The sequence below is a fragment of the Oncorhynchus mykiss genome, chromosome 8 (assembly GCF_057628025.1).
Source record: "Oncorhynchus mykiss isolate SJ-2025 chromosome 8, ASM5762802v1, whole genome shotgun sequence".
In the NCBI taxonomy this organism is placed as follows: Eukaryota; Metazoa; Chordata; class Actinopteri; order Salmoniformes; family Salmonidae; genus Oncorhynchus; species Oncorhynchus mykiss.
In genome coordinates this window covers 78,173,517-78,186,723 of record NC_143029.1, presented here as the reverse complement: position 1 = coordinate 78,186,723, position 13,207 = coordinate 78,173,517, and the positions used below count along the sequence as shown (strand labels likewise).

Below are 13,207 nucleotides of genomic sequence, written 5' to 3'. Positions count from 1 at the left end.
CTGCTTTGTCCTCTCTTTCATGTTGTGCTGCTTGGATGCTGAGCATGGGCGAATCTCTTTTCAACATTGATGCTGGTAACCAATGACTAGATACTGGAACTAATCACAGCTCTGGTTCCTTCGACAGCACTGCGGGCTAGCTCTGAGCTATTGGCTGCCCAATTCGACATTGGCGCTGCTACTGCTTCTCATGGGCCAATGATCCTCTGCTGCTACAACATTACATATGATTGATTCTGAGATAGTGGAACCTACATGAGTTCCTGCAGTATTGCTGTATGATCATGATTGCGTCAGCCAAGTGGTCCAGTAGCTATGTTGCATAGGTAGAATATCCTGATATGTCAATATGACAGCTCTTCGTGCCTCAGTGAAGCCATTCGGCGGTACAACTTAATGCCGGCGATTGGCTAGGTTCATGGCAAGCGGATTCACACTATGTACAGTTGCCTAATTATTTAGGTAGAATATTTCTGATGTACTAAGATGACAGCTCATCTTCCCTCATCTAGGGTACCCGGCCATGTGTATCTTGGCCAGGTCGCAGTTGTAAATGAGAACTTGTTCTCAACTAGCCTACCTGGTTCAATAAAGGTGAAATAAAATAAAAAATACAACAAATATGAGAAATTGACTTACTGCTGCATTAGCTCATGCTACATGTAGTTAGCTTCCACACAGAGGCCTAGTAGACGGTCATGTATTGATAGTGATAATGACCTTCGGTGGTCTATTGAGAGCTCTATATGGCAATGAGTTTACCTGCCAGTACCATGCCTCATTTAGTTCGCTATGAAGACGTCAGGTGTGGTCAATAGCCTACATGTTGCTGTCTTTACTGGCTACTTGATATAAAGAACCTTGCACACAGCTGCAGGTGGTTGGCTGGATTATACTGCTTAACGCCCTAGAGTCGATTTCCGCAGCCCCTTAGAAATTGAATTAGCATAATAATAAAAAATCCCCATCAAAATCAATACTACCTTGGATGTGTGCTTAGTTGCAATCAAACCAAGTCATTAAAGTCTGTCGGTGGTCTGAGTACTTGGAGGAACTGTAATACAGAAACCAGCTATACTCGGAATGTACACCGTTTCTATTGGTGTGTATTCTCATAGATGTTTTTATTCTACTGAAAATGTTAAATGAATACCTGAATTCCTTTCTTCCTCAGTATTATATATGTGCAACTTATAACATTGTAGGTGCTATACCGCTTTGATCGGAAGTGACTTAAAGGATTGTGACATGTATTTTGAAGCATGTTGCCATAGCCCCTACCACTCCCATTGTTTCACCAGCAGCGATGCTCATGTGGAGTTAGGAAAAAAATAACACTGAGTCATATTTTGTGTCAATGTCTCTTAGGATCACTTTTAAAAGTGAATTGAACAACCTTTTTAAATGGCAGTCATTTTTACAATATTCACATGACAACATTAATATTTACTGCAAAATTCTGAAAACGAAATGATACTTTAATCAAATGATGATAAATATGATGTTTGTACTAAGGTTGATTGTACTCAAGCTGCACATTATATACAGGAAAACCCTTGTTTTCTTTTTGAAAAAAAACTGTTTGTTTAGGTCATTTTATATCAGATAACATTCATTACATTTCTAAATAATGATGTTTTGAAAATAAATAAGTTTAACACATTTCGCTATGATTGTTGCTTTTTCCAATAGTTTCTCCTTGGGGTCAAGATGACCCTTGTTGGTAATCGATATAAGGAAAATTTGTTGGTAGATTGAGGGTTCATGGAGATATGGCAATGCACTTCAGGTAAGGAGTATTTCGCCGTCACTAAACCCTCAGCAGCATCCAGGCCAGGGCCATGAGGCCCAGAGAGGAGCACATTGTGGAAGCCCCCGACGCTGGACGGCCCTGGGTCGTCACCACCCAGTCGTTGACAGGCTGGATGCTCCTGAAGACGTTGGTCATCAAGGCAGAGGTGGAGTTGTGGTCAATGTGCAATGTTGTACTGAAGATATCAATCTGAGGGGAAAAGGTTAATTAATTTCAGATAGGATCATAGACATAAGTGTGACATCAAGCTGGCCCAATGGCTTTACCCACTGGGCACAAATGTCAGTTCAACATCTAGTTTTAATTGAGCTGCCAAATAACGTGAAATCAACTAAACTTTGAGGCAATTGCTCTCCAAGTAAATACATAAATAGATCACAAAAACAACAACTTTAAGGCATGTCATTTCATTCCGGTTAAAAATGTGATTAAAATAAGAAATGTATTATATGTGTGTAGATATGCCGTACATCCTGTTGCATGACATTTCCTGCACAGCATGTCATGCTAACTTTTAGAGTATTACAGTTTTTTCTAAAGTTTGTAATTGCCACGTTAAATTATCCGACTTGATTTGCCCTAACAAAAAATGTAGCAACCCCTATAAAAAAGTCCTTTAATTATAATCCACATAACAATACACATTTCCTTTTGCTGCAGGTCTATTTCCTGCTGTTTGAAACTGGCTCAAATTATTAAGATATCGGATCTTCATGTTCATGACTTCTTGAAGAGACAATTAACACGTCACAATCTCTTTTGTTGGACCACCCCAGATGAAAGATCATGTTTGGTAATATTCTTGAATCATTACTTTTATAATGTTTCATAAGCAGAATAAATAAAGGTGGATCCTGCACTTAAAGATAATTGAATACAGTCCATGTTTATTGTCGGAGCTATTAATATTTTCTGGTAAGTAGAAATGGTGTCCAGGCTCTGGGGAAATTGTTGCACAAACTCACCAAGTCCTGGCTGACTTTGATAGGGTCCTTGAACACGGTCCAAACTACAGCCTCGTTGCAATTTGGAGTGGTCAGGGAGCCAAGGTAACGGTAGTATTTGCTACGGTCCACCCCATCCAGGAGCTCATCCAATGAAATAGCATGAGTAATGTTTACAATATCATCTTGAGGAAGAGAGAACGAAAAAACGTAAATAAAATCATATGCTACTGAAATTGAACAAGAAAATTACTAATTTTGAATTCAAAGAGAAAACTAATGCCAAATCCTCTTCCAAACTTTATTTTGAGGAAGTAGTCAGAACCAGTCAAATCTCTCCTCTCACCTTTTAGTGTGATGTTGGCCAAGTAGGATGTCAGAGTATTCCAGGCTGCTGGTGAACCAGTTGCATTACCTGGCATGGCCTGTTTGAAAAACAAAGACTTTAGTCATAAAAAACAGCAATAAAACATGTAAATGCCTAATCTACTGTAAAAAAATGGATGCCATTTCTATGAAGGTTAAAGCATCCTCTCACCTCTATGAAGAAGCCAAGAGCAGCGAGTCCCGTGCTGTCTGCAACGGCCGTGGTCGTGTTACCTTCGTGCGAAGACTTGGCATTTACTATGTGCAACTGAAAGGTGGAGCATAACAGTAAAAAGTTATCTGAATCCATTGGGAAATTAACGTTGTAATGATACATTTAAAAAGGTAGACTACAATCTGCTATATATACAGCTGTTCAAGGGTCATTTAAATGAATGATATATATATGCCCACTGATTCTTAAGGAATAGAACTTATAAATGCCTCATGAGCTCAGTACAACAGTCAGATTATTACACCATTTATGAATATGAGATTGGTTACATCTCCGCACCTGTCAGCTTTCTAGTAAACCAAGTGTTGGGGCTGCAGTTGAGCTGGGGGGGAATTAATTAATTCTGGACTAAGGCTAAATGAAGACCTTGACATTGATCCATTGCAGTGTGGTATATGTGCATCAGTATGAGAAGTGTCACCCAATGATAAATGGGCTAAATTCAGAATCTTAATCCTTCTCCCAAAGTGTACTAATACACTTCCACACATTAATTTAATAGGAATGGATTAGTGCTTGGAATATGGTGGGAAACTACCTCCAGGCATGCTTGCACTAATCCTTGAAGGGGGGGGGGGGGGGGGAGAGGGGACACTAATGGAGAAAGGTTAAGAATGCAGTAATGTTGTGTTGAACCTTCTCATACCTCCATGGGGTAGCGCGTTCCATCCACTGTGTGCTCTGACCCAGGTACTGAGGTACCATTCCCCCAGTGGAGGTGGAACTGCAGGCTGTCGTAGGCCTCAGACAGTGCCCCACCTGTAACCTGGACACCACTTGTCAGTTCCACTTTGACTGAAAGAAAGAGAGGAGGAACAATAGGAGAGGAATTGGTTACATTTTGCACATAAGGGTTCCTGGTTTGGTTCATACATTATCCACAAGTGGGACTTAGTGTGTATGGATTGAGAAAGCAAGAAAGCAAGAAAGCAAGAGAAAGCAATTCTCCTCACCAGTTTTGCCAGTGTTCTTGATATTCTTCATTGTATAATTGTCTCCGTATTTGGTGAAGGTGAAGGCAGTCAGGGTTTCATCGCCCACTGCTGATGCAGAGACAATGTTGATGGGAGACTGACGGGATCCATTGCAATGTTCACTGGCAATGGTGGACCAGGTGGTGTCATCTTAACATGGAATCAATCATACCATGGTGTCAATGTACCATCGTTTTATAAGGGTCATATAATATGCTAATAAATCATTTCTCTAGTCTATCATCCACTGCTATCGCAATCACTTCAATTTGTGAGTAGAAATTACACTGTAACCAGTGGGTAAAATCAATACTTACCACAACTAGGATCATGGTAACACCACACTGTTACAATTGAAGAAGGGAAAAAGTTATGCAGAGTCACAACATTGATAGAAGAGTCACAGTCCAACAAAATAATAGAATAATCACTTACAACCGCCTGCAGCACCGTATGTAGTGGGGACAAAGAGTGTCGCAACGATAACCACAAGTTGATTCATCTGAAAGCGAGATAAAGGCAATTATGAATAGAGAGACCACTAAAAGCACCGACCAACACAAGACATCCATGCACTTAGAAAAGTGGTTGAAATTTGGTCAGTCCGCCCTGGTCTTAATTCTCTTCATCCACAACGTCCACAAACGTAGACGTCTAGGATTGGTTCCGATTTGGTCGAATCCGTACTGGCCTTGATTTGACCCAAATATAGGCATTGATATTTCACAAGTTTGGACACTACTGTAGTCTACTATGCTCTACTGTACTGTGCTCTCCAAACTTGTGAAACATGGACATCTATGATTGGTTCAGATTTGGTCCAGACCGACCCAAAACAATTTGGTCTTGTTTGGCGGCGGAGGTCATTAGTATAATACCCAGTGTGCTTTGAACATGTTAATTGTTATATATTGGTCATTTAGAAGATCCTTATCCAAAGTGACTTACAGTTGGTGCAATCAACTAAGGGAGATAAACAACCACATACAATATCACAGTCCTAGTGAGTAGGGGTGTTAACCCCGGTGTCCTGGCTGCAGATCTTAATTTGACCCAGATAGGATTTTTACATACCAAATAACCACATCATATGTTATAGCAATCTGTCAGTCGATGACAGTCTTTAACATGGCATTGGTTAATGCATGCAACATCTAAGCAGGGGAACGCGACCAAAATGTCTTTTGGGAAAGGCTGGCATTAAAACTCCTCCTTTATCTGTTGTTGGACATCTGTCAGGTTCTCCAGCAACACTGAATCTTTTTTGTTTACTTTGTGTGCATCCAAGAAGCAAACATGAGTAAATAGACATGTGTTTTGTTTGACTGTTTTCACTGATGCGGGTGATTGTTTTGAGTTGACTTACGATTGTTTGTAAATGTATATACGGCTCCCGGAGCACATTTTCCTTTGTTATGTTGGCGGGTAAAGTATCGAGCTGATTACTCCGTTTCCTATCTCTTTTATTTTTGAATTCATTCTGTTAATTATAAATAATTATTTCTGATCTGAGTTATGACATGAGTAAGAATAAATGATGTCATGTTGAAACTACCTTGATGAATTCTGATTGTTTGCCATTATTGAATAGTGACTATCTTTATGATTTGATTTATGCTTTATGGCATTTTATTTATTATTGTTTGTTCTCAGATTTTCATTCCAGCACACTCTGAATCAATTAAAAGTCAACAACAGTGAGACTAACCAACTCTGTGACTTTCCTTCTGCCAAACCTTATTAGTTCACCAATTTCTTCTCCTGGCCTAACCAGTCCCCCTGGCCTAACCAGTCACCCGAGTGCCAACACTCATTTTTAAAAACGTTTCTGTAACCGTTGTTGAAGTGTTCTGTTGGTTCTTCAGAACTTTGCACATGACCACTGCCAGTTCTGATGCTTTTGGGCAAGTGACAGATTTGAGCAATTTTAAATATTCCATAGGCCTACTGCGATCTTTTATTCCACACTGAAGTCCTATATTACTTGGAAATGTTACTTTTGAACATGCACATAATGCTTTCTTTGTTGACATGTATATATAAGTGATTATGTATGGCTGAAATATGGCCGTAGAAACAATTACCAAAACAATATGTATTTTTAACATCCGGAAAATAATTTTAAATGTCCATAAACAATGTATTTTCGATACACCAACCTCACACTCTTTGTAATTCATCCCTTGGTAAATTACTAGGAAGCATGAAAACAAAAAAAATGAATAAACACTGACTTCCCATCACATGATTTGGCATAAATGCAGTGAAACAGCTGTAACTTCTTAGCCCAGCCTAGTCAATGAGATGTGTGTCACTTCAAACATACCATATCTTAAAAGCCGGTCATATTATTCCATAAATGTATATGTATGTTAGCATCAATGCCAGAATCATCTTACCTTAAAGCCACACCTGTCTTCACCTCTCAGTCCTGTGCGCTCAGCCTCCCATCCTTCCTCTTTATATTCAGTGGCACACCTCAACTAGAAATAATAAACACACCTCCTTTTTTAACTCAGCCGTGGGTTTCAAGTTGTGTGTTCAAAATTGTGTAATACTGTAAAAACAACGCCCATTTGGAAAGCAGAAGGTTAGGTGAGCTTTGCCAGGAAAATGTATGCAGTACCTGTGACAATGACAATAATGAAAGATTAAATTCGACCTTAAGAAAAATGAAACAGTCAGCTTTAGCAAACTCCAAAATCTTGGCTTCAGACTAGTCCTCATAGCAGCACAACCAGTCAACCTAGATAAAGTGACATGATTTAACAGTAGGCTATTTGGTCTACAGTTCATCAGTGTTTTAAACTATACAACAGCTTCAGACAAAATACATCCAAAATGGAACATTATTTGCAACCTGACATAGAAACAAACTGCATAGATGAACATATAGATTGGGGGAATCTCTTCACACTCCTTGACTCCCTTTTGAATAGAAGGATGTTTGCTCTTCTCAGAAGAAAAATTGTCCTGCTCCAAAAGAAGTGTTCCTCCTTCCTCCTTTCCAGCCTTCCTGACCTTACTAAAATTCAAACCCTGTTTATGTGTTAAATGCTCTACAACAAAGTTTCTTAGTGTCCAACAAGCTTTCTCTACCCTTAACCTTGTTCTGAACACCTCCAAAACAGGGTCATGTGGTTTGGTAAGAAGAATGCCCATCTTCCCATAGGTGTAATTATTACCTCTGAGGGTTAAGAGCTTGAGATAGTCACCTCATACATGTACTTGGGAGTATGGCTAGACGGTACACTGTCCTTCTCTCAGCACATATTAAAGTTACAGGCTAAAGTTACATCTAGACTTGGTTTCCTCTATCGTAATCGTTCCTCTTTCATCCCAGCTGCCAAACTAACCCTGATTCAGATGACCATCCTACTGTCATGACGTTGCCCTCTTTGGGTACAGCGAGCACTCTGCTCCTACAACCAGACTGCTGTGGTCAGGGAGAGGTCGTAAATTCCTGAGGAGAGGATCTCCTCATGGCCACACAGTATAACGACAGAATGAATTTTCATAGAGAACAAAGGAATTTCTTCTACATCACAGAACTTGAGGTCCGAACAACATTAATGTTCCAGGGGAAGGTATAAAATATTGGTGAAGAATCCAGCCACGAACTGGTCCGTTTGTTACATTTTGGTGAGGCTCATGGGAGACGGTGCGGCCACATTACCATAACGCTGTTTATATAATAGCCTCAGATATGGGGTTTACATCTAATTGTTGTTGTCGTGGACATTTCCTCTATTTACCAAATCATGGGAGCAAACCACAACACAAATCAGAGTTAGTTATCAAAGTCCATCTTTAATTATATGAGCTCTATCACAAACCTGTGACTCTCAGACAATTCAGTGTGTCTAACAATGAATTCCCTGAGAGCCCCTTCTACATTTCAAATGAGGTCCATTATAGCAAAGACACACACAGGATAAGACAGCATCGGCATAATTCATCGTTCAGCTTTGTCTCCTTTCTCAAACTCAGAACCATAAACCAATCCTCCATATCAACAGGCATATATCAAATTGTCATTTAGATACAACCAACTCTAAATACAACAAATCCTATCTTGACAAGATCACAGAGACACACTGACCGGCACACAGACATTGTGGAGCCAAGAGATACACGCTTGACCTCTCCCCTCTCTCTAGCCCAAACAACTTAGTCTTGACATAGAACAGATACTGCAAACCCTGCCACAGTATTATACAAAAATAACATTATTGATGAGAAGTAACTTACAAACATATGATGACTATAAAACATCTTACATATGTTACCAACAAATTCTGATTATTCCACGACATTGTATAAGATGAATGAGTGAGGATGATACTGTTGGTAAAATTGTGTAATGTGATTTTGGACTGTTTATTGAAGGAAACTCCAATTCCCTTTTGAGTTCAACTAAATCAGAGGACCGCCCATGAGCCCAGTTAGGTCGGACATCCTGGGACAGGCCCTTTTCTGCAATTCCGAATAAAACCCCAATTTTGAGAAATTCTCAGTAGACCATGTTTCTCTCAATCACGGGAGGACAAAGATTGCAGACCATTGCTGAATCTTTTAACCATACCACGTGGTTAAACTCTTAGACTATTGATACCGACAGAATAAAACAAGTATTTGATATTAATTACTAGTCTGCAGCTAGGAATTCAGTATCATTGAACGCTAAGAACGACAACCGCCGAAACATCTATTCTATAACAAATGAAAGAATGTCACTCTGAACAATCCACTCTGTCATGACATTGGCCTGGGAGGGGGTAGGTTTATGACAGTCATAAATACCTTTTCTCCGTATTCCCCAAGGTGTCTACAGCATTGTGACTTAGTTTTACACATTTATGTTGAAGAATACCCGTAAGCGGCTACATTGCGCAAGTGGTCACCTGATGGCTCTCAGAGTGATTCTCGCGTAAAATACAGAGGTAGCCATTATTCCAATCGGTCCTACTGAAAAATCAATTGTCCCGGTGGATATATTATCAAATAGATATTTGAAAAACACCTTGAGGATTGATTATAAACAACGTTTGCCATGTTTCTGTCGATATTATGGAGCTAATTTGGAATATTTTTGGGCGTTTTCGTGACTGCAATTTCCGAGCGATTTCTCAGCCAAACGTGAAGAACAAACGGAGCTATTTCGCCTACAAAAATTATATTTTTGGAAAAAAGGAACATTGGCTATCTAATTGGGAGTCTCGTGAGTGAAAACATCCGAAGCTTATCAAAGGTAAACAATTTAATTTGATTGCTTTTCTGATTTCCGTGACCAAGTTACCTGCTGCTAGCTGGACGAAATGCTATGCTAGGCTATCGATAAACTTACACAAATGCTTGTCTAGCTTTGGCTGTAAAGCATATTTTGAAAATCTGAGATGACAGGGTGATTATCAAAAGGCTAAGCTGTGTCTCAATATATTTCACTTGTGATTTTCATGAATAGAAACATTTTCTAGGAATATTTATGTCCGTTGCGTTATGCTAATTAGTGTCAGTCGATGATTATGCTCCCAGACCCAGGATGGGGAGTCACTTAAACCCAATTTTGTATTACTGATTCAAATTGTTAGCCAGGGTTCATGCAGATAACCAATAATTTACAACTTTCAAATGAGACTGAATTAAGATGACAATTAATATTGACTGCTATTGATGTAAAATATTACTAGGTCTTTAAGAGTTTATTCGGAAGATAACAGCTCTATAAATATTATTTTGTGGTGCCCGACTCTCTAGTTAATTACATTTACATGATTAGCTCAATCAGGTAATATTAATTACGGAGATATTATTTTAGAGAATAGCATGTCATATCAGTTAATCCGGCATAGCCAAAGACACGACAACTCTAACCACGACAGAGATAGAGAGCGAGAGAGAGAGAGGACGAAAACTCTCCAACAGAAACTAACTTTTCAACAAAGATCAAGACGACACACTGAGCGTAAATATATATATTGATTGCAATTGTTCCCGAATGAATGAGCATTCATGTGTAAAGGATTAGCATTTCAATTGTTATAATTATTACCTCTGTAGTGACTTCTTAGTCGACCCCCACTTCCCTTTTGTCTAACAAGCCTCCATGTCGGTTTAGCCCACTAGGGCACATTCTAAAATATCTTAACCATATTTACTTTTGTTTTGTTTATGTGTTTCTGTGAATTACTTAGTTAGTAATAAATAAATGATTTAAGATCATTTATGTATGGATGACTCATAGTGATGACTGGGTTCGTGCAGATAACCAACAATTTATGACGTTTGGAATGAGACTAAAGTGAGGTAAATTAAATCTGTCATTAATCAGAAGACTATTGATTAAATATGAAAATATCTGAAAGGTTATTTTAGGAAATGATAACTTTGTAACCTGAATATTTTCCTTGGTGCCCCGACTTCCTAGTTAATTACAGTTACATGATTAATCAGTTTGATCGCGTAATACTAATTACAGAGAATCTTTGATAAAAACTAAAAGTCTTCATTTAATGATAGTAGAGACACGACACTACCCATGCAAGATTACGGAGACATACTTTATCGATCGGCAGGTAAGGGTACTCTCGAGCAGCTAGATGTTCTTTACCATTTAGCCATCAGATTTGCCACCAATGCTCCTTAAATGACACATCACTGCACTCTATTCTCTTCTGTAAACTGGTCATCTCTGTATACCCGTCGCCCTCATCCTCCACATAAAACACCCGTTCTGCCAGTCATTCTGTTAAAGGTCCCCAAAGCACACACATCCCTGGGACGCTCCTCTTTTCAGTTTGCTGCCGCTAGCGATTTTAACGAGCTGCAAAAAACACTCAAACTGGACAGTTTTATTTCAATCTCTTCATTTAAAGACACAATCATGGACACTTACTGACAGTTGTGGCTGCTTTGTGTGATGTATTGTTGCCTCTACCTTCTTGCCCTTTGGGCTGTTGTCTGTGCCCATAATGTTTGTACCATGTTGTGTCGCTACTATGTTGTTATGTTGTGTTGCTACCATGCTGTGTTGTCATGTGTTACTGCCTTGCTATGTTGTTGTCTTAGGTCTCTGTTTATGTAGTGTTGTGTTGTCTCTCTTGTTGTGATGTGTGTTTTGTCCTCTATTTATATTGTATTTATTTATTCATTTTAATCCCAGGCCCTGTCCTCGCAGGACGCCTTTTGCCATTTGGTATGCCGTCATTGTAAATAAGAATTTGTTTTTAACTAACTTGCCTAGTTAAATAAATACAAATAAATAAATACGTCCCTGCCTGTCAAATATGTTAATCTGCAGTACTGAAATTTCCACAAAAGAATGTTGTTTGATAACGTTCTCTGAACTATTTGAGATCATTCCCAATGTCAAGCCAGTTGCAGAATGTTCCTAGAACATTACAATATTTGAAATAAAATTAATAGAACATTTAGGAAACCTTCTGTTATAGTAATGAAATACCAAGAAATAAAGTTTTTTGTGTGCTGAGAATTCTGAGAATGTTCCAAATCCAAGCAACTATCCTGCACCTTTACTAGAAAGTTGTGGGAAGGTTGTACTCAAACTAACCATAGGACAACCACGTTCTCACCAAACTCTGATAAATATTTGGTTCTCAGAACGTTATGTTCAAGCTTGGTTGTCTCCACCTTTTCCATTCAAGTGCGACCTACACTACACACTGATATGAACTGTGGGAAAAATAAAAAAATAACAAAGTATTGAATAGAAGCAAGGAAACCCAGGCAGACACCATTATGTGCTAATTGAATCAATCATCTCTGAAATTTTTATGAGAAAACTGGTTCTGTATTTGATTTGTAGATCCTGTAGATTTGTAGATCCTGTTGAAGATGCATGTCAATACGTTGGCAAATATAGCCCCAGTTTACGGAGTTTGCTACCAATGATGACTGTAAACTAAGCCAGGACATAACGTAAATAAAAAAATGCAATGTACTTGAGAGGTATGATTGATAAATTCATTGTAGTGTTGCCTTAGTTACTGCTCATATTTCTATGTTGTAGCTTGGCTGACAAAACTCGCATAGTACACAGAAAGGGAGAGCAGTGACACACTGATCTGGACAGGAGTCTTTGTTAGTGCAGTATTCATGCAGAATTTAGCTTGAGCTTAGATTGGTTCTCTCAACAACAACAAAAAGTCCTGTGGGCTTGAGACCTCTCGTTGTTTGGATTTGAAAATCCAACAGTTGTATTGGAAGGGTGCAGCGCTCGGGGGCTGTGTGGCTGTCCATGTGGGTTTTGAGTGAGAAGACAGAGGAGAAACAGTCTTTCCAGATTCTGAAGTCAGTGCCATTGCTCTACTTCTCAAATATTCTGATATTTCTACTGGAATGTACATGTGACATTTAAGAGAATGCGACAAATGGATTGAGATTAGGATTGGGATAAGGGAGAGTAAGAAAGGCGGTAATGATGGTATCAATGCATTTTAAACTTGTGACATTCGCAAACACCTCTCCTCTCTGACGTTGGATAGTTAGTGTCTTGTGAAGATACTCACATTCCATGGCATTGATTATCAGGTTTATCCGCTTTGTGGGAAGAGGAGGAAGAGGGTCAGCATTCCTGGAACACTGGGGGCAGCACTGGTGTACACTATCCTGCCGTGAAGGGACTGCTAGCCGTGGTAAATGTCGTGGTAGTCTGCGTGGGGGGGGAACATCTTCATCTAACACAGAGATAACAAGACAATGAGAGCGAGACAGATGCAGGTAGAGAGAGAGGGGCATCTGCAGGATTAATTGCCAATAGTAACTCCCATAAATACCAGTTACCATTACACTTCAGTGTAGCATGCCAGCATCCTCCATAATATTATCCATGATCACCTGCCTCATTTGGTTATTG

General features: G+C 39.2%; 1 protein-coding gene across 1 annotated transcript; it reads right to left on the bottom strand.

The window, feature by feature from the left end:
- Window positions 1–1,347: 1,347 nt before the first annotated feature.
- LOC110530653 (carbonic anhydrase 4) lies at window positions 1,348–13,002 on the bottom strand. The gene is made up of 10 exons (XM_036986282.2): window positions 12,861–13,002; window positions 6,732–6,815; window positions 4,768–4,834; window positions 4,650–4,676; window positions 4,312–4,482; window positions 4,005–4,153; window positions 3,296–3,391; window positions 3,104–3,182; window positions 2,779–2,942; window positions 1,348–2,002 (listed from the first exon to the last, which is right to left on the bottom strand). Exons 1-10 carry the CDS (start codon window positions 12,870–12,872, stop codon window positions 1,811–1,813), a joined length of 1,041 nt encoding a protein of 346 aa, XP_036842177.2. The 5' UTR covers window positions 12,873–13,002; the 3' UTR covers window positions 1,348–1,810.
- Window positions 13,003–13,207: the final 205 nt, after the last annotated feature.